Source organism: Haemaphysalis longicornis, unplaced genomic scaffold, assembly GCF_048455015.1.
Source record: "Haemaphysalis longicornis isolate Haplotype H1 unplaced genomic scaffold, Haemaphysalis longicornis Haplotype H1 scaffold_3, whole genome shotgun sequence".
Taxonomy (NCBI): domain Eukaryota; kingdom Metazoa; phylum Arthropoda; class Arachnida; order Ixodida; family Ixodidae; genus Haemaphysalis; species Haemaphysalis longicornis.
In genome coordinates, this window is record NW_027526335.1 from 118,560,167 (window position 1) to 118,582,460 (window position 22,294).

General features: G+C 46.3%; 1 protein-coding gene across 1 annotated transcript in view; it reads left to right on the top strand.

Annotated features, from left to right (window-relative positions):
* Positions 1 to 22,294, top strand: part of LOC144175038 (gamma-butyrobetaine dioxygenase-like) — a 57,410-nt gene that overhangs the window by 12,444 nt on the left and 22,672 nt on the right. Inside the window, exons 2-4 of the mRNA XM_077704070.1 lie at positions 10,906 to 11,110; positions 20,245 to 20,375; positions 21,063 to 21,244. Of these exons, the coding sequence (XP_077560196.1) occupies positions 10,954 to 11,110; positions 20,245 to 20,375; positions 21,063 to 21,244 (470 nt within the window). The 5' untranslated portion in view covers positions 10,906 to 10,953. The remainder of the gene's footprint in view (positions 1 to 10,905; positions 11,111 to 20,244; positions 20,376 to 21,062; positions 21,245 to 22,294) is intronic.

Here is a 22,294-nt window from a genome sequence, read left to right on the forward strand (position 1 = left end):
AGCCCGACACGGAAACCAGGCTGCGCTGGATTGTCGTTCTCCAACGGAACAACTTTCTTCCAAAATCATCGGCAAGGGTCACTTTTTCTGATCGTAAAGCTACGCGCACACTAGCGTCGAACTTGCCGCGCCGCCCTGCCGACCGCGGCCAGCGGCGCCACGGCGCGCTGAGGGTGGTGGCTGCGGCGCGACACCGCTGTAGGCCGTCGGCAGGGCGGCACGGCAAGTTCGACGCTAGTGTGCGCGTAGCTTTACGCAAGGCTGCCAGAAAGCGTAATCTAGTGCACACCAATCTGCCTCGTCACGCTTGTTCTAAATAAAGTATGTCTCCTCTTGTGCTTACGCACTGCGTGCGTGTCGTCGCCATGATTGATTGATTGGGGGGGTTTAACGCGCCGACGCAACGCAGGCGATGAGGAACGCCGTAGTGGAGGGCTCCGGATTAATTTTGACCACCTGGGGATCTTTAACGTGCGCCGAAATCTCGTACACACGGGCGTTTTTGCTTTTCGCCTCCATCAGAAAAGCGGCCGCCGCGGCCGGGAATCGAACCCGCGACCTCGTGCTCAGCAGCGCAACGCCTTAGCCACTGAGCCACCGCGGCGGGTCTGTCGTCGCCATGAAAGGAGGCAGCCTGGCTATTTAAGCTAATTGGAATGGTGGCTCCCAGATCCTTCTCTTGTTTTAGCTAGCGCATATCAGCTTTGCCACGGAGTAGAATAGCTTGTCTCGCGTCACTTAAGTGCACCAAACGCGTTCCATCACACCGCCGGTGTCCCGGGAACCTTGCCGTTCGTTGCTGCCGCTAACTCATCCTTTCTAGTCGTGACGAACGCAGAAACCTGGCATAACCTGGCCCCAGAAAGCGGTGCATGTGTTTCGTCGCACTGCATGCCTGTATTATGCACGTTGGCACAATAAGAGCTAAGCCGTCGCGGCAGTTGCCTTGCGTTGGAGACTGTAGCTTTGACGTTAATTCGAACTCTGTTAATAATCTGCGTGCCAAAAAATTTTTACATGCTCATGAGATAAAACTGGGCCAACCGGCGGCTCAATGCCGTTTCATTTACATCAGGGGTCGGCAGCTTGTCGCGTAGAGTGCTGAGTTGCATGAAGCCGACACGACCAGGGCCAGACGGTAAATAAGGGGGGGGGGGGAGGGTTTTTTCCTCCACGAATCCAACGAAAGGAAGTGAAGACATTCACTGGCTAAGTGTGAAGAAGGGGGCGGGGGGGACTGCCAACTTGAAGCGATCTTGCTTTGTTCCTGTCTAACTCGATTTGAGCTTAAAATTGCTTTGTCAGCGTTCAGATAGGAAGTGTCAAAGGGAGGGGGGTTCGGACGTCGTTCCGGGGGCCCCATAATTCTTCCCCGTGGGCCGTAGGTTGCCGACCCCTGATATACGTGGTTGCTCTGCACGTAGACCTAAAAAAACTGCCCCCAAATTGCTATGAAACGTGTGAACAAGAGCTCTTGGCGGCGCACCAGTCAGAACAGCGCTTTAGAAGCTTTATGGGCCATTTTTCGGAACTAAATTCCCTCTGGAAGTTGGAACACGATATCACGTCGTTCGATAAGGCCTCAATTAGAGCGTTACTCCAAAATAATCCCGATTCGCCCATAAAACTACTCCGGCGCTCGCCAATGGGCCCCGGCCCATTGAAGGCCACGGCGACAAACACGTACGGAACGGCCAGCAATGCCGAGTGATGTCACATTGTCCAACATGGCTGCGCCCATGCCGCAGCTTTGTAACCCGCGTATATGTATAAAGCCTCTGCGTTGGCCGCGTGACTGCAGAGTCTTCTCGGCGACGTCGCATACCTGCGGCTTCGGCGGCGAGCACCTCTGCATTTTGGCGTCAGCGGCGCTGAGCCTCTGTATTGGCAACGTGTTTAAACTGTAGAAGCAGACTTAACACTTCTCTCGTCTAAGCAAATGAGTGCGCCATCGGCGCATGCGCGGTAGAATGCAGGCGTTACTCTGACATCATTTTGAAGCGGGTCGCAGTAGGGGAGCACGTCTCGCGCCCACTCGCGGCGCTTCGCTTTCCTCCTCACGCTCTCGGCATACTCTTCTCCTCTGCTTTCCTCCTAGCCCTTTCCTAGGTTCCCTTCTAGTTCTCTCGGTTACATCCAGGAGCGACGGAGGGGGACGCTGCAATACCACAGGAGTGGCCGCTTCGGGCGCCATTAGCCTCCTTGGTATTGCTGTTACAGCAGGCCATCTAGTAAGCAGCGGCAAAGGAGCGTACCCAAGCTTGCTCGCGCAGTCCCTTTCACCGCGCTTTACGAGCGAATATTTCCTGTCAATGGCGTCGACGCGGAAGAAACTAGGCTCCTGCGTTTCTGTAGCATGTAAACGTGGCTTAGGTGAGAAGTGATGATTTTCCCATGACAGCGGGCCTGACCAGCCCTCACAACAGTCACTAGAGTTTACGGTGTTCTTTTGCTTTGCTTGGTACATTGACTGGGCGGCTCGCGAGCTGGGGTGCTGCATTATCAACCAGCACTAGACAGAGTTAAATAGAAAAAGAAAAATTAGGCGGCCTTGACTTTTACCTGCTGACCTTTAACGGCAGTATCCGTCGAAACACAGGACTCCTGACAACCCAAAAAAACTTGAAGTGGGCCAGCACTGACCGAACATCCAAGAATACGGACCGCGAAAACATTTGCGCAGTTGGTACTACCGTCGCTTAAAAGCCCCAGAAGCATGCTTTGCTGCCGGACTACCCGCTGGATTTAAATCATGGCCAACATCAAACCAGGTTTTAAGCAAATTGGCCTCAAAGGTTCAGTGAAGCCAATGAAAACTACGCCATTGACGAAAAGAACTAGAAGAAATCAGTAATGCCAATAACGTTAGAGTGACTCGAGTGGCACCGTTACAGCTTTTTGTACTCTCCGCGCAAGGTGACACAATCGTACACAATGTTGTCGGAGTGGAAATGGTACAGGTACAGGAAAATTCGCTGTCGGTGGCGGAGTCTGAAAGAACGCACTGCGGGCAAGCCAAATTTACTGCAGGAAGGCCAACTTTACAGAACTGGGTTCCACAAAGGGCACATCAGTCGCACACCGCATAACTAATTGGACGTTTTTGCCTGCATAGCGTGTTTCATTGTGGCAGACGAATGTAGTATAATAGCGGAATGTGGTTGCGCGATGGTAATGATGATGACAGCATTCTCTAACAGGCGCACACTCACGTTGATCACGCCACACGCCTAACCATTTGGAAGCCCAACACAACGACAACGCTGAGCTAACCGAATCAGCACATTCAGATGACCCAATCACAAACAAATAGATATACAATCATGACATCACATTCGGTTAGCTCAGAGATGTCGTAGTTTTGGACTTTTGATGATACGGTTGTGGCCTTTGCATTTGTTAAAGAGAAAGCTTCGGTGTCAACCATATTTCTTCCTTAAAGAGGCGTAAGATTTTTCGCAAAATTGCCTACTTTTTCAAACACCATATGAAACAACATGAAACGGGAGAATTTTGGAGTTCTTAAAAGTGACGTTAAAAGACATTGTTGTTTAGCCTTCAATACGGAACATCGCGAGTGCCCTCTTGAATCGTACCCTAGCAGCCAAGGGAGCCAAAAGCATTCGCTCTTACCATAAGCTCGCGGGCAGTAGCAAGAAAAAAAAGAGGTCAACGAGTGAAGCTATCTTTGTGAAGCTATCTATCCGCCAACGCCTTTCTTTTCAGGACACAATAATCGATGTTCGTCTGCCACAATAGCGCTATCTAGACCTCAACTGTCAATACGCGGGCTCATAGGCGTTCTTTTTGTGAGGCTGCACAGGTCTTACGAATTAATTTATTTTTTAGCCAGGGCTTAAATATATTGACTAAATAACGGAATAAGTTATGAGCTTATTGCGATTACAATATTTACCTTTAAATCTTTCATTTTGCCGAGAACATGACTCGGCTTATTCCGCAGATGGCCTGCTCGTCCTTATCTGTTCAGTGCACTTTTTTATGGCGAGCATTCGTAAAAATATTTTTGCTGATATGTATTGGTTTTACAATTGGAGGATTTTTACACATGTGGCCTTTGGTGTCGCCAATAAAAACAACCGCTGTAGAACACCAGAAGTTGTCTAGAGCGATTTCTAGAGCAAAGTTTAGATTAGAGTTGTAGAAGTAGCAGGGCTCTAGCAGAGTTTCAGAACGATCTTTTAGAGCCCAGGGAATCAGACATTTGTGGTATTCTCAAGCCTCCCATAGACTACTTTGTCGCCAATAGTTTGGTTGATAATAGCATCCAAATTCTGCGTAATTACGGGGACGATCTTGTGTAGAAGCTGCAGCTACAGAGCCAGGTAATCATAATCAGGGAGGTACGAAGTTTTAAATCAAGTAACTGAAGTGAGAACAGATGCGCCAGGCTGATAGAAAAAGATACTAAACGTTGCTAAATGGTCAGCGAGTCTAGAAAGCGGCGAAGCAGCATAGCGCTTATGCAATGTTTAACGCTATATCCCTTATGCAAAAAGTGAGGGCTACGGTTTAAGTAGAATACAGACTTGGAGTAACTGGAGTGGTTTGATTTGGCCAAGATACATTTTGTGATGCGTTAAGACTGAGGGAATCACAATGACGCGTTGATCTTTTGTGCTGCTTGAGAAGAAGCACGAGCTCTAGAGTGACCTGGCTACAGGTAAAAAATCATGACTTTCGAGTATGAAGAGAGAAGTAACTGCCAAATTGAGAGGTGCTTACTGCATAGCTTCTGGTGCAAAGATACAAAGAATGAACAAATCTGAAATGAAAAAATGCTCTTTTGTGCGTGTTTTTTAGTCGTGCTATTACAGTTAAATGATCGAAAATGAGTTGCTTGGTGCCCTTACAACAACACATTTCTAAGCTTTTAGTTGTGAATTGCTTGGAAGGATCAGGGAAGCTTGACCAGTGCTGAGCAAGCATCTTAGGCATTTGTTTGCCGGAAATCTCTACACAGGATTTTTCGTCGCAGAAGTTTTTTTCTGCTGGTAGTAAATATGTATGTTCACCATCAGCTTCATTGACTTGGTAATTTTACTTCTTTGACCAGAAATTACACGAACAGGTTTAATTTGCGGAGTCTTAAAATGCCTAGGAGGGCGGAACTGGTGAATTTTAGAGGCCTTCAGTATCGACGGCCAACAATAAAAACAACTCCATCAGCTAGCTCGAGATAAATTCGTGGCTCAAAGAAAATCAGTTTGTGTGCTTGGCTTCTGGCAAACATTGCTGTCTTGCGTACGTGCATGCTAAGGTGCATCACGATCATCAAGTTCCCATCATACAAGAGTAGGAAGCGGAATGAGAAGTATGATAATGATGGCACTCGTGTGAAGACAATGGGCAAGTCGTTTCACTGGGAACACGACAGGGATCGTGGTGCTGATCCGGATGATCCGGGCAATATATTTTAAGAGAAATGGCAAGAGTTAAGTAGAAAACTGGATAGTATCTCGCGTCATTATGTTGCCGAATAAGGATTACGACCTGGCCGCACCTGACGCACCTGGAAGTATCCTCCAGGTGAATGGCGAAGAGGACCGATCCACTCTCAAAAGGCACTATGGCGGCTTATCCACTCCAGACGTTAGAAACGACCGACTGTGATGGTGCGTGCGTGCGATGGTGTGTGTGTGTGTGTGTGTGTGTGTGTGCGTGTGTGCGTGTGCGCGTGTGTGAGGAAATTCTTAGTTATCACTGTCACTGTTGTTACGTTAGGCGTCAAAACGGGCAGTAATAATGAATATGCACGGCAAGTTCCGTACACGGACGGCTTGGTAGGACAAAAGGGATACGAAGGAAATTGAAGTGCGTTAAAGGGACTCTGAAACGCTTCTGATAAACACTTTCACTTTGTTCCTCGCGTCTCGAAGCATTGTCAAAGCTATAGTTATCCGCGCTGTTGAATATAGTTATCAGCACGGCGACACTGCGTGATTTGCTCGTTTCTCCAGAACTAACCGCCTTTCGTTTCTGCTTTGCTTTATGGCTTTTTTTCTAAGGTGGCTATCAATGCGTTTATTGCTGCAACAGAAGCGAATCGGCCAATAGCAACTACATTACGGTAATGACCGAATTATAGGGCTCAAAGCACTCCAAGACTCAGGAAAGAGATAAGTTTTTGAGTAGCTTTCCAAATTATGCGAGGGTCATAAAGCAGTAATTTTTGGCGTACGTACTTTGTGACCTCTATTCTATGCACTGGATGTGTTTACTGACTGTTATTTGGAAGCCTTTAAGATCTGGGAAAAAGTTGCCAAAGTTGTTAAGCCCCTTTAACCAATTGGAATTTTACACCCCCCTGATACACCCTGTTTATCAGGCGGGAGGTGGTTGAAAAGCCCTGATTAATCTACATCAGTTTAGTCCATTTACGTCCGTTCAAATCTACTTCCCAGCCGGATTTCCTTTTGCCCCATCGTCAGAGATTGTTGAAGAAGCTGTATCACTTGTACAAAAGGTGGTCCGCTGCGCATACGAAGGCTGCCGGCCCAGCCTATCTACATGCGTCAGGGCACACACCCTCCGAGTAAGCACGTGCTCAACTGCGTATCACATGCGTAGGGCGCATGTCAAGCATTTGCGACGCACATGGTAGGCTTCCAGTGTCTCGCTGATAAAATGGCGCAGACACTACAGGTACTATCGCTGGGGCAGTTCCTAGCTGTTAAGATAGCAGGACCACTCAACAGATAATTTCGTATTCCCTCATGCACACACCCCCTGAATCATCCACTGTAGGCAGAGTCACAGCGACATTGGGCGGCCGCTACGTCATTTTTACAGCCACTGGCCACGGCGTCATTTATGATTCACTTAGGATTTTCTTTTTTAGTGGAGGTGCGGAGGAGATGTTATCAGGCTGTCATAGACGAATATGTCTTCCAGTGCGAAAGCGTTCCGCGACAAAGCCAACTTCACAGCAAACGCTCTAAGGAGCGACTGCGAGAGAACCACAATTCCCGGGAGACGCAAAGGTCGTGCGGCCAGTTGCTCTGCTTGTTCTTTGTCCGTGTAGAACAAGATGTTACGTCACGCGCCATAGAGCGGTCGCGGTGCCACCTACGCTAATTGGGGGTAAACGGAGCCTGTTGAAGCATGTGTTGAAATTAATCTATTGACATGGTTCGAACTCTGAATTCACCTGAGCAAGTTGCTGCTTTGTCACGTCACCCTGTATTAATCAGCACAGCTTCGTTGTCAGTTGGCTTCACGTCACGCCATCGGCGCGCAGTTTGTTTTGCCTGAGGTGCGTATCACTTTCACGTCTCCACCGAAGCTTCCATTATACCAGAAATACGTTCACACGGGTCCCGATCCTGCCTGCCTTCCGTGTCTCTGTACTCGTGGATATCTGCAACAAGACAACGAGGTATTTAGCCACCGGTGCAAACGGAACACTCACCATAAAATTTTTAAAAAACAAAGCATTATCATTGAAGAGTAAAATTGACAGCCAGCCATTTCTAGTTAATGAAGTATTTAACTTCCCCTTGAGTTTCGCACACTGCTCTTGCTGCACTCTTTGATCGCGAGCTTGGATTCATCAAGCGTTATAAACCAAACAAACATCGTGTTGTCTCGATGCAGTTTGATGGATGTCTAGGCAATTTCGAAGTTCTGAATGCTTAAAATCTGATGACGTGACTAAGCGAGGTTTAACCGTTCTAATGCTTCCCATTGAGACAACTAAATCAACGTTTGCTTTTTCAATCTCGCAAATGTTCGGGGTTGGACTTCAAACAACTAAATCAACGTTTGCTTTTTCAATCTCGCAAATGTTCGGGGTTGGACTTCAAATCACATTTTGAGGTCATGTTTTCATCTACCCTCTAGTACCATTAGCGTAAACGCCGACATTAGCGATTATTTTTAAGCTGATAAGTTCATGTCGTATTCAACCTCTAATAAGAGCCCTTATTATTCATTCTATATTTTTATAATCATGGCTATAGTACCACCAAAAAACTTGAACCCATTCGTTAGTGAGTCTCACTACAGGCCTCTTCCATTCTAGCGATTTCTTGGCCGGTTTGAATTTCTTTGCTGCGAAAAGGGCGCGCTCTCTTTCCCGCAAGACCAGTTCCTTGTCATCCCGACTCTTGACGCAGATAGGAGTCAAGGTTCAAGAGTTCATGCTGTTGTACCTTGCACTCGTTATCTTAAGAGGTACCGAGATAATTTGTGCCAGATCGGTTCTTGAGAAGCGCCTTCGAGAGTTCTATAACTGCTGCTGCTCGGCTGCACAAAGCGGCCTGACTTTAAAAGCAGCTTTGACGCATATGTCGATTGTTTACCAAAAATGCACCGAAATGTCGTGTTGTGTCTCGGACTGTCTTCTTGTTGAACACGTACACCTGATTTGTGCATGTGATCACTCAGAGCATGCTTGCATGCGTGCAAGCTGTTCTGCATGCAAAATATAACTATGTAAGCATACAGTTTATAACTACAATTACTAACTTGTTTTCACTAAGCAAACTAGGCTGCGTAGAGCAAAACTCGCTAATACTATATTGTAAAGTTTGGACTGCTACACGCTGCCTAGGATACACGGGGTGACCGGTTTGTGATAGATGTTGGGAAACAGAGTGTGTCTCCAAACATATGTCTGTAGCTAACAATATTTTTGTTTTAATATTTTTTTTTCTCTACGTGGGCGGGAATCCTTTTCCTGCTTGTTCTAACGCGATGTACGACATAAAACTTCTCGGCAACCAGTGGTTTTTCTGCTAAGAATGAATCAAACTTGAGAGCAACTATTTAAAAAAAGTTAGCTCTTAGGCTCCTTGGTCTCATGAAAAAAGTATATGCAGCAGCATAGCAAAATGCACAATTTTGTCTGTGCTGAGAAAAAAATATCCCGCTTGAAAACTAAACAACTTAGTTGGCATAAGCACTGGACAGAACGCGGATGTCAAGTTTACTGCGGCAAGGAACTGAACACAAATACTAAAAATATGACCTCAATATACTTTCCGAACTAAAAATATGGGTGAAAAAGGCAAAAAGCAAATCTCTTCTTTTTCGTTTGAGAGAGAGAGAGAGAGAGAGAGAGAGAGAGAGAGAGAGAGAGAGAGAGAGAGAGAGAGAGAGAGAGAGAGAGAGAGAGAGAGAGAGAGAGAGAGAGAGAGAGAGAGAGAGAGAATAAACTTTATTAAGAACATCGTAATGTCGTGCGGTGTCCTCAGTCCAGGACTACATTGGAGACCCCTGCCGCGACGGCCCTTCCCACCAGCCTAAGCTAAGAATCAAGACCGGAGCTGGACAGCTACGAATAAAAATAAGCTGACCCGAACAGACGCAATGGTGCTCGTTTTACCGTTGCGTCTGTTTGGATTAGCTCGTTCTGATCAGGTCGACCTCCGTTCAAAAAATTCCCACTTATGGGAAGCCGACCAACGTGCTCATGATCCACATATAATCTGTTTAGAACTGCGCTCCCTCACTTGTCTCAGTTCCCTGCGTATTTGGTGAGCTAAGCGCGAAACAATACCTAAACGAAAAACACCAAACGCAAGGGAACCGTCCCCCTAGCGGCGTGGATGTGCACAGCGATAGGTTTTAGGTAGCCGGCTGCTTCATATCCTTAACTGTTGCAACCAGGAAATGATACAGAAAAGGCGCCACCTCGCCTACCGCTGCGTGCACCAATTTTATGTTGCAATTATCGACAGAGTACCAACCACTTTAGTTGCCACAATTAAACATTTCTCCGGCTCCCTTCTCGCTCTTGAGCAATTCGTGAGTGCTTTCCTCTGATCTATACAACCTACTTTTGTGGTCGCTTCGTGCTCGAACTTGATGTTTTTTATATAGTGCTACAATAGGAAAAAAATGTGCTCTTTTATATTCGTAAAATGTTACTATTGGCTCATCTACAGGAAAAATAAACCCTGTGGAACGTAGTAAAAATTTTACGTCCATGTGGGCACGTTAACTGTAAATATGCTGGTATTTTGACGGTAACATGTAAATATACACCAGCTGGATTTCATCAGTTAACCCCCGCACTGGCTTCTTAACAGCCTAGCTGTTAAGGCCGAGCTTTGACCGTCGTTCGCACAAAGAAACCGCGAATCTTCAAGAAAAAAAATCTGGCTAGGGAGGTACCGCAGGCCATGAAACCGGCAACATACCCACTGGGCCACCCCAAAGACCCGACGGGTAGGGCGTTAGCACAGGCGGGGAAGAATAGCATACGCATCCAATTGGAAAGAAAAAAAAAACGCTTCCCACATTCGGAATCGAACCTGGGTTCCTCGCGTTATGAAATCGGCGTATATACAATTGAGATATCGTCACATTTCAGGTGCACAGCATTTAATTTGGGTTTAAAGCGAGGGCGTTGGCTTTCGACTTCGCCGCGGGTTCTAGAGCGTGCTAACGTGGTCCTCTATGGGAGAGATGAGGGAGCCTGCGGAAAAAAAATTATCCAGGTCTGCCAGTCATTAAGAACTTTCAGTGGCAAGTTCTGAAATTCATGTGACGTGCAACAGCCGGGTCTCCGTCGGGGAAAGAGGGGCCGCCAGTTCCGCAACTAGTGCAAGCTGGGCCAGTTGTTATGTCAGTTTCAATGCGGTTTATAAGAATAAACTTCTTTGCCGGAAGGAACAGTTGGCACTCCGCAATGCTTTTGAGTAACAAAACCTGTAAAGCCGGTGCAGAGTGCGAATTCAAGGTTGAAGCACATTTGAACATATGCTTTCACAAGAGCAATTATGAGGGCTCGATAGTTGTGCAGACAGCCATAGTTTCGAGCCGTTCTTGACATTATGATTAGCAAGGTTGTCTAGCTTAACTAGATATACTGTCAGCTCTCCAAGCAGGTCTTCTTAAACAAGCGCTTACGAAAGCGAAACTTGCTTTTCCTCGCAGGAACGCCCGTAAGGACAAGGAGGTGTTAGTTCACCATCCGACCCAAAGATGGCTGCTCCGTCGGCGAGGTCCCTACTGCTTCCTCTGGTGCGGAGAACGTTGGCGGTAGCGTCATCGCTCCCCGCAACCAGGGCTGACGTCGTGCGCACGGGGACCGTTCCCATGCTTCGACACGCTCGGTGCTACCACCAGAAACGTCGTGCTGGTGAGCCCTTACTCTAGACAACTGAGATCTAACTTGGCAACCCGAATATTGTCACGCAGCCGATCGGCAGGCTATTTACAAGTTCGCTGCGTCTAATCTCACAGCAGCCGTGAGAACTACCCCGGGAAATTTGTTACCATAAAAGCTTGCTGGCCTAAAATTCGCTGAATAATATTACGTCCCAACTTAACCTAACTTTCAGAACATACCCTCACCGAACCTGACGTAACCTAACCTAAGCGAACGCGTCATAACCTACCCAAATCCAGCCCAACTGCAACAAACCTAATGTTACCCAATCCAGTTACACAGAACACAACCTGTATTAAACGTAATCCAACACATTCTAGGAGTCGTGTACGTCGATCTCTTGGTACAGTATAAACCAGAGTAAAAAAGGCATTACACAATTACGATGACCGACAAATTTCTAAAGTTAAAAAAACAAAAATAAACCTTCGTAATGTCGGACTCGAACCTGAGCCTTCTTGTTTAAAAGCCAGCACCATACGGAGGGCTATAGGGGCAGCTGCAAACACGGATTTTTAGAGAATATTTATGCCATAGAATCTCCTTGTAGCGTGCTTAGCCAATGAGAGGCGACGGCCGTGAGAAATTTCTGATGGTAATTCTCACGGTTGACGTGATAATAGACACTTTGTGACGCAGCCGAAAGGCAGGCTTTGACAAGATATGTACAGTGCTCACGGATTGAAACGCGACACCGCGAGCGCGCGGCCGCCGGTACATGCAGCGTCGTCCGCGGACGCCCGCGACAGCTAGGCGTTGCACATTGGAACACCGCGAGCCTAGCTGTCGCGGGCGTCCGTGGACGACGCTGCATGTACCGGCGGCCGCGCGCTCGCGGTGTCGCGTTTCAATCCGTGAGCACTGTACATAAGTAATCCATTTACAAATTATTTACAAGCAGTGGCAGTAGCAGTGAATTGCAACTCGGGGTCTAGGCGGATCGTGAGCGAACCCTTATCGGTGGTCCTTCTTCGTCGACGGTTGGCTGTAGATGTTAGTCATGATGGCCTACATATATAAGGCGCATACCCACTCGGGGTAATTGCCCTCTTCGCATCAGGGTATTTCCTTTGCCTTCTGCTGGCCTTGATCATGACACAAACTCTTCTCATCCCTCCCCATTCCTTTCCCCATCGTGACCAGTGGTCATCCTTTTCTATTAAAGGTTGTCTCTCTCTCTCTCTCTCTGATAACAATAAAAAAAAATTTAGCTTTTATGCCAACCCTCGCACAGACTGAAACTTCCACTTGAAGAATGGCTTGGATAAAATGTAATTTTAAAGGATTGACGACCTCATTTCTTTTCGGACAACATACGTGTCTGGAGATTTTGGAAAAATTATATATCCATGAAATCAAACAACGTATCAGCGCTACCGACGGGCGCAACAATAAGCAATGCATTGTGCGGGCTTGGTGTGAAGACGGTAGAAGTCTGTTCAAGTTGAAGCAATTGTAAAAAAAGTTCCTTTGAGTGTGTACCAAAACAAATTTCATATGGAAAAATTATTTTCTGGGTTCGTGATATCGCACAGGGACGAAATGCCTAGTTTTGACATTTTCAGGAATGTTGCCAGCCTTAGGAGCAGTAAAGCTTCCGGACAGGTCTTTGTTTAGAACACTCTAGTTATTAAATGTAGTTTTGTAGCAACAACATAACAACAACCTTTAAACAAAATGAATTATCTGAACGTACCCAGCCTCTTCGAATTGGGATGACGATGGCACTAATGTGACCACCGCTACGGCGACAAAGCATATAAATGCCAGGCAATAAATGACCCATTGAGGGAAAAAGCAGGTGCACAGCGTCCGGTGGAGCAAAGGAGCTTCTCGCTGTGTCCATTTTCGCTGAAGTGCCTTGGGAAACACCTAAGCAGCGCACACATTTGCGGAGGTGTATTGGGCAACGTTTCCGAATAAATTTGTTACCCACTGAACGAAACAGCCGGCTTACTTATCCCGCATTAGGCTCCTGTAGCAGCAAAAGGCTTGTCATCCTAATGTTCAAAAGTGTCACGAACTGGGCCAGTTGGTACAGATTCATTGTGGTGAAACAGCGCGCAAAAACCAGGACAGAAAGAAGAAGAGGACAACAACACGAGTGCTGCCTCAGGACTGCTGGATAACTTAGATTTAAATTAGGACACAAAAAAGAGCCCGAAGAACAAGTAATAAAGTTCAAAAGTGTCGCGAACTGGCCAATAAAGTTCAAAAGTGTCGCGAACTGGCCAAGTTCGCTACACTTTTGAACTTTATTACTTGTTCTTCGGGCTCTTTTTTGTGTCTTAATTTGGCCGAGTTCACACACTTTTGAAGTTTATTACTTGTTCTTCGGGCTCTTATTTGTGTCGTAATTTGGCCCAGTTCGCGGCACTTTTGCACTTTATTACTTGTTCTTCGGGCTCTTTTTTGTGTCATAATTTGGCCCAGTTCGCGACACTTTTCAACGTTATTACTTGTTCTTCGTGCTAATTTTTGTGTCATTATTTAAATCTAACTAATCCAGCAGTCCTGACGCAGTGCTCCTGTTGTCCTCTTCTTCCTATCCTGATTTTTCCGCACTGTTTCACCACAATAAATCCTAATGTTGACTGCGACGCGATTCAGAGTGCGCTCTACGTTGCACTCTGCGTAGTGGTGGGTGTTTGTACTCTATCGATTCTGAAGCACCTACACCATCGGCGGCCGCAACTTCGGCAGTAGCGAAAGATTGGCATCAATGCCAGTGCACCGCAGATACCCCGCAGCAATAGTTAGAAACATTACTGGCAGCACAAAACTGCAAGAAGCACGGAGGCTGCTCGGTCTGACATTCTTGTTTAAAAAAAAACCTATCACGCCTACCACCGACTGGCCAGGGCAAGACATCTCCAGCGCAGATTCCCTCCTTCCCAGCAACATTTATGCGTCGACGCAACTACCTACCACGGGAAGCCGGCTTTCGTCCCAACTGTCATTTTGCCGATTGACAGGGCCCCCTTGTACTCACTCACAATTCACACATCAGCAAACGTTACGGAGCAGACTGCCATTGCCGTCGCTCTAGTAGAGTCTTCACACCCGGAGTCGTCCTTTCGGACTCTCAATCGGCAATTCGCAACTTCTCTGCAGGACTACTCCTTCCAATCGCCCTTAAAAGCCTCTCCAGTAGAAAACCATCCCACCCCGTGGCTCTGCTGTAGACCCCTGCTCACACGGGAAAAGAAGCCAATAAGGGAGGCCACCGTCCAGCTCGAACTCTTGTCACCCCAGAAGGCCCTTCTTTTGGTTCTGCCCACGCCACCCCCAGCTACCGAGACACTCTAGTCTCGTACCGAGACATTACCCAACACGTCCGCCTCCACCGCAGGATATACCCTCCCCCACACCCTTCCCGCACCCACGGGGCGGGGCTGCTCGCCACTGGCTGTTACTGTAAACCCACACAACCCCCTGCCGAACTAACCTTCACCGCATCAACCCCATTTTCCACCCTTCGCCTCTTTGCCCTCAATGTCTCGCACTGGATACCCGCTATCAGTGTCCCCGCAAAAAATGTAGGACATCAATCAAGTTAATCGGGAATTCATAAAATAATTTTGGAATTTCCCAAATCATAACGTGTCTAAATTCTCAAACAATACACTTCAAGCCCATTTCAACAAACCAGGTCGTGTTGCAGCCAAGAGACCAATGCCTAACAGGACCTCTAAACACATTCAAGGGCCAATAAAGGCACCGGCAGCAAACAAACAGCACCGGTAGATTGTATCCAAGCGCGCCGACGACAAATCAACGAATATCAACACTCCCTCGTAAGGCTATTCGTGTCACTGGCCTGACAGAATATTTGCAGGAAAATTTGCTCAGCCTGGCACGTGCTAACAAGAAACACCTACGCCCAGCTAACCCTGCAAACTCAGCTTTAATCAAGATCTTACAGTACTATCCACAGCAAGCGAAGACCTGGCGGAAATGCTTAGACCCGTCATTAAAGGCAACTTCAAGGTTCAATAAACAAGGTATGTCTGTGAAATGCCGTCCAAAATAGCACCAACGAGATCTCGCGTGGCCTTTCTTTTCTTAAGATATTTCTCTTAAGAAAGGGACTGATATTTTTATTATTTCTTTCCTTATTTTTAATTCGGCTACGCTAGACTTGTGAAGCCCGCCTCAAACCCTGGAACGCGTATGTGTGCCCTTGCTTAAAGTAGTGTTTGTGCGCAGTATAACTTTTACTGAAAATTAATGACAAAGAGGAACAATAAACAGACGATTGGGGATGCGCCATTCGCCGAGAAGCATCATCATCATCAGCGGAGAGGGGCGGGGTCCAGCGTCTCATCGTCCGGGGCACGGCGGACGCTTGACAGGGATTAGCGTCGACCTCAGAGTCATGTTGTCCCTGGTCAGGGCGAGCCTCGTGCGCAGCCTCAGACCACGACCACTGGCGCCGACCTTGACGCCGCTGCAACGATGGGCAGCCCCACCAAAATTATCAAACTGCCGTATCTTTTCTGGTAACAGGTCTTTCTGTTCCTATTCTGGGTGCCACTAGAGCGGTGCATGACGTTCCTGCTGATTAGTTAAGAGGTTTAACGCGCCGAAGCTACACAAGCGACGAAGCATGCTGTAGTGGAGGGCTCCGGCTTAATTTTGTCCACCTAGGGATCTTTAACGTGCGCAGATACCTCGAATACACGGGTGTTTTCGCTTTTCGCCCCCGTCAGAAAAGCGGGCATAACGTTCTCGAGAATAAGAACTTGTGGTTTTTGTATACGGGTAGCTACTTGGAGCCTTTCTTCAAAACGAGGAATAAGGCCATCATTAACGTAACACGGAGAATGGATTGACTCGAATGCGCCTATTTTCGTGATATTTAAAAAAAGTTGCATCGGCCCAAATAAAACTAGAATAAAACCCGCCGCGGTGGCTCAGGGGCTAAGATGTTGTGTTGCTGAGCAGAAGGATGCGGGTTCGATTCCCGGCCTCGGCGGCCGCTTTTATCATGGAGGCCAAAAGATAAAACGCCCGTGTGTATGAGATTTCGGCGCACGTTAAAGATCCCCAGCTGGTCAAAATTAATCCGTAGCCCTGCACTACGGCGCGCCTCATCGCCTGCGTTGCGTCGGCGCTTTAAACCCTACAATCAAATCAGGGATACAGATGAGGGTATAAGTCATTCGCTCTACTACGTTAAGCAGCGTTTGTAGGTTGAAAATTTATTTATTAATCATGTGTTCACGTTATGTTCTTGCCTGCCACAATTTGTAGGGGGTCCCATTATACTTGCCTTCATTTTATTGCTTATTAGGATACAAGTACGGGACCACAGTATTAAAAGCAGTCCTCATAATTTAGAGGAAGCAAATTACGCTTTACACTGCTCGTCTAAAACACTATGGTGGAACTGGCATAGCTCCTCGTAAGCACGAAGACTGATATGCGATAAGTTCAATACCGGCGGATGTGAAAACGTTTCATTTTATTAGAAATTTTTCAACTATACTGAAACCGAGTTGTCAGAAACAAGTCGATGTGACAGAAAACGTTCCTTCTAGCGGTACCTGTGCTATAAAGTGAGTCGTGTTCAAGTCTTGTTTTACCGATCAAGAACTTCGAAAATTCGTCTAAGTGACCTTCCGTCTACGGACATAAGCAACCCAAAAGCATAATTTCTGCGACATTCGAGAAGCTACGCTTGAAGCTATTCGTGCGTCGGGTCGCAAAGTTTTTCTCGTTAGCTTTCGAATCCCATTAAATGCATGCAGCACTCACATTACGCACTGGGTAGCCAATACACATTTACTATTCTTTGAACAGGTTACGTCACCATTTCGGCCTTATGGCATCTGAATGTTCCGCCTTCTCGCAAATGTTTCGCTATTTCTTCACTCTCCAAACCGTTGACATATCGAGATTTCTAAACCACCCCACGTTGAAGTCCTGATACTCCTCCACAACCTGATGATTCAGAGAGCAACTGAAAAAGTCGAGGCTAACTACGCTAGGTGACGACATATGGTTGTAGAATTCAGGCACATACATCCTTGCGCGAGCCTTGCGTTGGATGAGGCGTTCGCTATGGAATCAGTTTCCTTTCCTTTTCTTTTCTCTTTTTATTGTTTGTACACGTTCGCAGAGGAGAGTTTTTATTAGCTACGTGGAATTTAATTCCAGAAAGGGAGGTAATATATTTTAATTAAGAGTTGCTCTATCCTTGTAAGTATATTTGCGTTGTTCCCCACAATTGTTTGTACCCCTTTGAAAATTAGTGCTTTTATTCTCAATGCCAGCATCTCTAAAGCGCACACGCACACACACGCACGCACACGCACACACACGCACACGCACGCACACACGCACATGCACACGCACACGCACGCACGCACGCATACACGCGCGCTCTCTTGTAAGCATACGTATGCGCAGTGAATTTTGCTTATAGTAGTTAGACGTGTCTCTAATACGTGTTCTGCTATATGATACCGTGAATTAGGCAGCAATTTAGCCTACTTTCCTACGAGGACCATACTGCCTTCTTATTTGTGTCACCGTTTTTAGTGCTGCATATCCGTACCTGGACAACATGCCCCTCATATTTGTTTATGCTCTAGCCAGAAGATTACGTTTCTCCGTTAATCTGTAATCTTTGATATTATACGACCCCCGTCTGACGATTATCTTTGTAGGTGTACGTACGAAGCCTGGCAGTTTAGGGCGCGTGTTGCCCAAAAAACACACATGCCGGTGCCTAAATCTATCGGTATGCCCCGCTAAGGCTGTCAGCGACAACAAAGAGCGTAATCAGGCAGCATGGTTCTGTCAGAGGGAGAAGCCTCTCATTGATAGTCAAACGGGATAGAAATGTCACTACTTTTTTTTTTAATTTTATTTGTTAAATCATACAATACAAAGGATCATCAGACTGCTTGGACCCATAGCCAATGGCTAGTTCTGGGTCCAAAAAGAAAATGTATGCGATGCAGGCTTTCTTCTACAGAAAAAAAAAAACTAACACTCCAACACACAGGCTGTTGTACAGTACTAGTACAAGCATTTTTAAACATGCAATCTTCGTGCCCAAAAACAATAAAATTTATAATCGCGATAGTGTCAAAAGGTGCACCAATGCAGGCAAATCTCTAAAGTGTACATAATAACATAAAAAACAAGAAACATTTAAGTCGCCAACAATACCAGTACCGGTATTCCCAAATACAAAACAAATACAACATTCATTGCTAGGCCACAACAAGATTCACAATCAAGAATAGCGGCACAGATTTTGAAGAATGCACAAACCAAATAACCATCCAGCACGTATGATATTTCTGTCACTGCAACACGACATGCCAGAAAACAAAAAATCGCGAAGTTAGCTCGCATCATTCAAGCTTAGATAAAATTTTTTTATAGAAGTGTTAAAATTTTGGGCTTTCTTTATTTCAGATGGCAAGCTGTTCCATATTTTTGCTCCAATAAACGGCAACTGACGTTCTCCATACGCGTTGTTTGTGGGGGGCAGATTGAAATTACCAGACGCAGCATTTCTAGTGGGCCGAGAAGTAGTGTAGAACAAGGATGCATCGAAAGGGTTACCGTGGCTGTTTCCCGGCAACAGCCACGGTAAAAGTGTGGCGCTGCAGCCGGGAGCCTTAGAATTGTGTCGTCCGTTGCCGTGCGTAATCAAGCGGCGCGCCTTCTGCTCGAGCATTACCACTGGCATTCATCTTGAAACAATTCACAATTTTCCGGATGCCCGTATGCGCCCTCACCTTTAAGGGGGCCATCAAGGGAAAATACAAGTTTTCTTGATATGAAAGATTTGGTGTTTTATGGTGCCATGAATGCTTGTACGCCAGCAAAAGATGCTTTGTTCACTGAGACATGAAATACGTTGAGAAAAATTTAAATTGCTCCCGCTACATTGTGTGTTTGGTGATGTCGACAATGACGTATCCAAGGCAGGTACCAAGAACTATAGTTAGTACGTTGACTAAGGCTGCCGCCAACGGTCAAAGCATAATTGTTTGTAGCCCGGATACTATTTTTCTCCATAGATGTAGAAACAATACCGATCAAGGAGCACTGCTGGTACGCAATTCTTTTTTTCCCGGGGCGTGCACTTAGCTCATTGTTACGGTGGATATTAATCGTGTCGTAAAATATTGGGTATGACTCGACGGGAAGGGCCACGTAAGCGGCAGTGTTGCTCGTGCCAGTTGACCAGTGTCGTGTCAGAAAAGCCCAGAGTGCCCGACGGGTGCGCAGCGTCGGCCGGCATATTCCAGGCCATACGCACTACATTACTTCTATGTCTACGTGTCCGTTCGTAAATATCATGGTTTAGCCCATCATTCTTATTCCCATAAATGAATTCTGCAATGAATGCAATCGCAAAGAGCTCGTTTCTCAAGCTGTGGAATTTGCGTTGAATGTTACCGGCCTCAGCCAATATCACCGAGCTGCCCATAATACCTCGTGAATTCATTAGGTAAAAGTCGCTAAGATGTCGCATGTGTGTTCTGTTCTCCTCTTTATATAGCGTATTTGAGTGACCACGTTTGTAATAGTGTTGTCAAAGTTATCCTAACAAGCCAATCTTTCCAATGAATAAAACCTGTTTTCTCTTTATTGCCGCTTGAAAGGCACATGTCGTGGGTGTATGTAACTGGTAGATAATTGGCAGAGCGCCGAGAACGAGGTGAGTGGCGCAGCTGCCTCGGTGGAGAATTGTGCTAATTTGTGCTTTTTGTAAGCGGTCTTGAAAATGAAGCCCATATATAAGCAAATAGATGAAAGAAGAATAATTAGCAAAACATAATAGGCAGAAATGAACTGAATTACGCTCAGGTGAAATTCGTGTTGACTTCGTGGAATGACCATTCAGTTTTGGGCTTGTAAGCTATCCATTTTCTGGTTAGGTGTTTAAATAGCCCTAATCAGCCACTTGTCATGGCTTCTGCTTGGTGAGCTTCTGGTACTTGGACATTTGTGTTTCGGTTAACACTGTTACTCAGCGCCACAAAATAGGGCCCCTGAGCAAGCTCCTGCCGGCGCCTGTGCAAATTCTTGTTCAGGAATCTTTACATGGAACGTCTGCCTTTTGCTCTATGCAGGAACAGCCGCTCTGGCCCAAGTCGGGAAGCAAGCCAAGCCCCTCGGCGTTGCCCAGGCGCTGCCCATGGGGGCACACACCGTCAAGGTCGTCTTCAGCGATGACCAAGCTTGCGAGCTCAACTACATTTGGGTACGACACATAAAAACTTACGCTGTATTAAATATGACAAGGAGTAAAGCGAATTGTTTGAGACCTCGACTAGTAAACCACCAAGATACGTTGGCTTTGACTACGGATGTCTGCCGAATATTTTTCAGGCCCAGCTGGGGCACAGAAACGTTTGTATAAGGGTACTTTTGTAAAAGTACCCTTTTGAAAAGTTTTCCGATCCGCAAGAGCAGCTGTTTCAAGGAATAGATCCTCACAATACCAGTCCTAAAGCTACTGCCGGATTACGTAGCATGGCACATGAACTGCGTGATCAGTGAAACGTACTAAACAGTCGTCAAGATTTGGTATAAAAATGAAATGTCCCAAAATAGATGACTATATTGCAGTTGAGAATTTCTACAACTGTACATATTGCAAGCCCCCCAATCTGAGTGTATACGATAGCCTTAAAACACAAGTTGTTTTCTGTCCGATTGCGGTCGAAATGTTTCAGGGCCCAGAAAATCATATATGCTTCTGTATCTCAACATCAGGTAGACCTGGCATAATTTCGAAAATACCTTATATTAATTTTCCTTAAATATTGCAGCTACAAGTACTCCACACTACATCGTATTGTTCTGTTCTATTATATTTTGTAACGATTGGTCTTGGGAAGGTCATTACGTCGCAAGTGCCGCAGCGGCCTTCCGCTTCGCAATGCAGCTGCGGGACAACTGCAGCTGTCCTCAGTGCATTCACCCGGACAGCAAGCAGAAGCTGGTAGACAGCGTGGCTTTGGACTACAACGTGCGGCCCGTCAGCATGGAGGTATCCGCGGACGGCAACTTGGAGGTGACGTGGGGCGACTCCAAGGGAACCCATCAATCCTCCTACGAACCCTTATGGTTAGTGCAATGCGCTTTTCTTGCACTGGAGCTTGCCCTATACTGTATTCACGTATTTCAAGCACATCAAAGGGCCGGGAAAAGAGCGAGTAGGAATATTTTACAACAAAAATCTTGCAGAAACTAAGAAATTATCCACTCATGCGTAGCAATCATGGCCCGCTTGTTCAAAGTGTGAGTTCTTTAGTCACATTTTCTGGTTCTTCAATATTCTGTTCGAGAAATTATAACGATTGAGAGAGTGAGAGACGAGGTCTCGGAGACGACGTTTATTGTCCTCCTCGGAGCGAACCAACCGGGAAGCGCGAGACCGACGATGATGCTGATGATTATTTACAGATGGTAATGGCGATGGGGCGTCAGTTCAAGAGATAGGGAAGCGTATCCCTCAGTGCTCACACTGGCCATGATAGTGGCGGTATCGCTTGCACTGCGTATCCCATTAATGTAACGCCGCGAATGCTCACACGATTTACGCTATTATAACGATAACAGGCGGAGCTTCCGCCAAATGTGCATTCTTGTTGAAATGCAGCGCTTTACAGGATTCGCCGCTTCTCGCGTTTTTTCTGCTTCTCTTATTTTTAGTTTTTCAAAATTCTGTTCCGCCATTTATTTACGTTTACGCTATCATAAATATTACAGGTAGAACTTCCGCCAAATCTACATTTTTGTGGTACTGCAGGTTCACCGCTTCTCGCTAATTTTTATATGTTTCTAATTTTTGGGTTTTTCGAAATTCTGTTCGTCAATTTCTCCCCGTTTACGCCATTATAAGGATTACAGGTGGTGCATCCGCCAAATCACCAGTTTTGTGTATGCAGGGATTTAAACTGTTCGCCACTTTTCGCTATTTTTTTTATTTTTCTCATTTTCGTGTTTCAAATACTGTTCTGCCAATTATCTCCTTGTACTCTATTATAAAGATTACTGTTGGAACTTCCGCCGGATCAGCAGTTGTGTGAAAATGCAGAGCCTGACATGGTTTTCCACTTTTCGCTTTTTTTTTTTTCCAGTTCTTATTTTTGGTTTTTCGAAATTCTGTTCCGC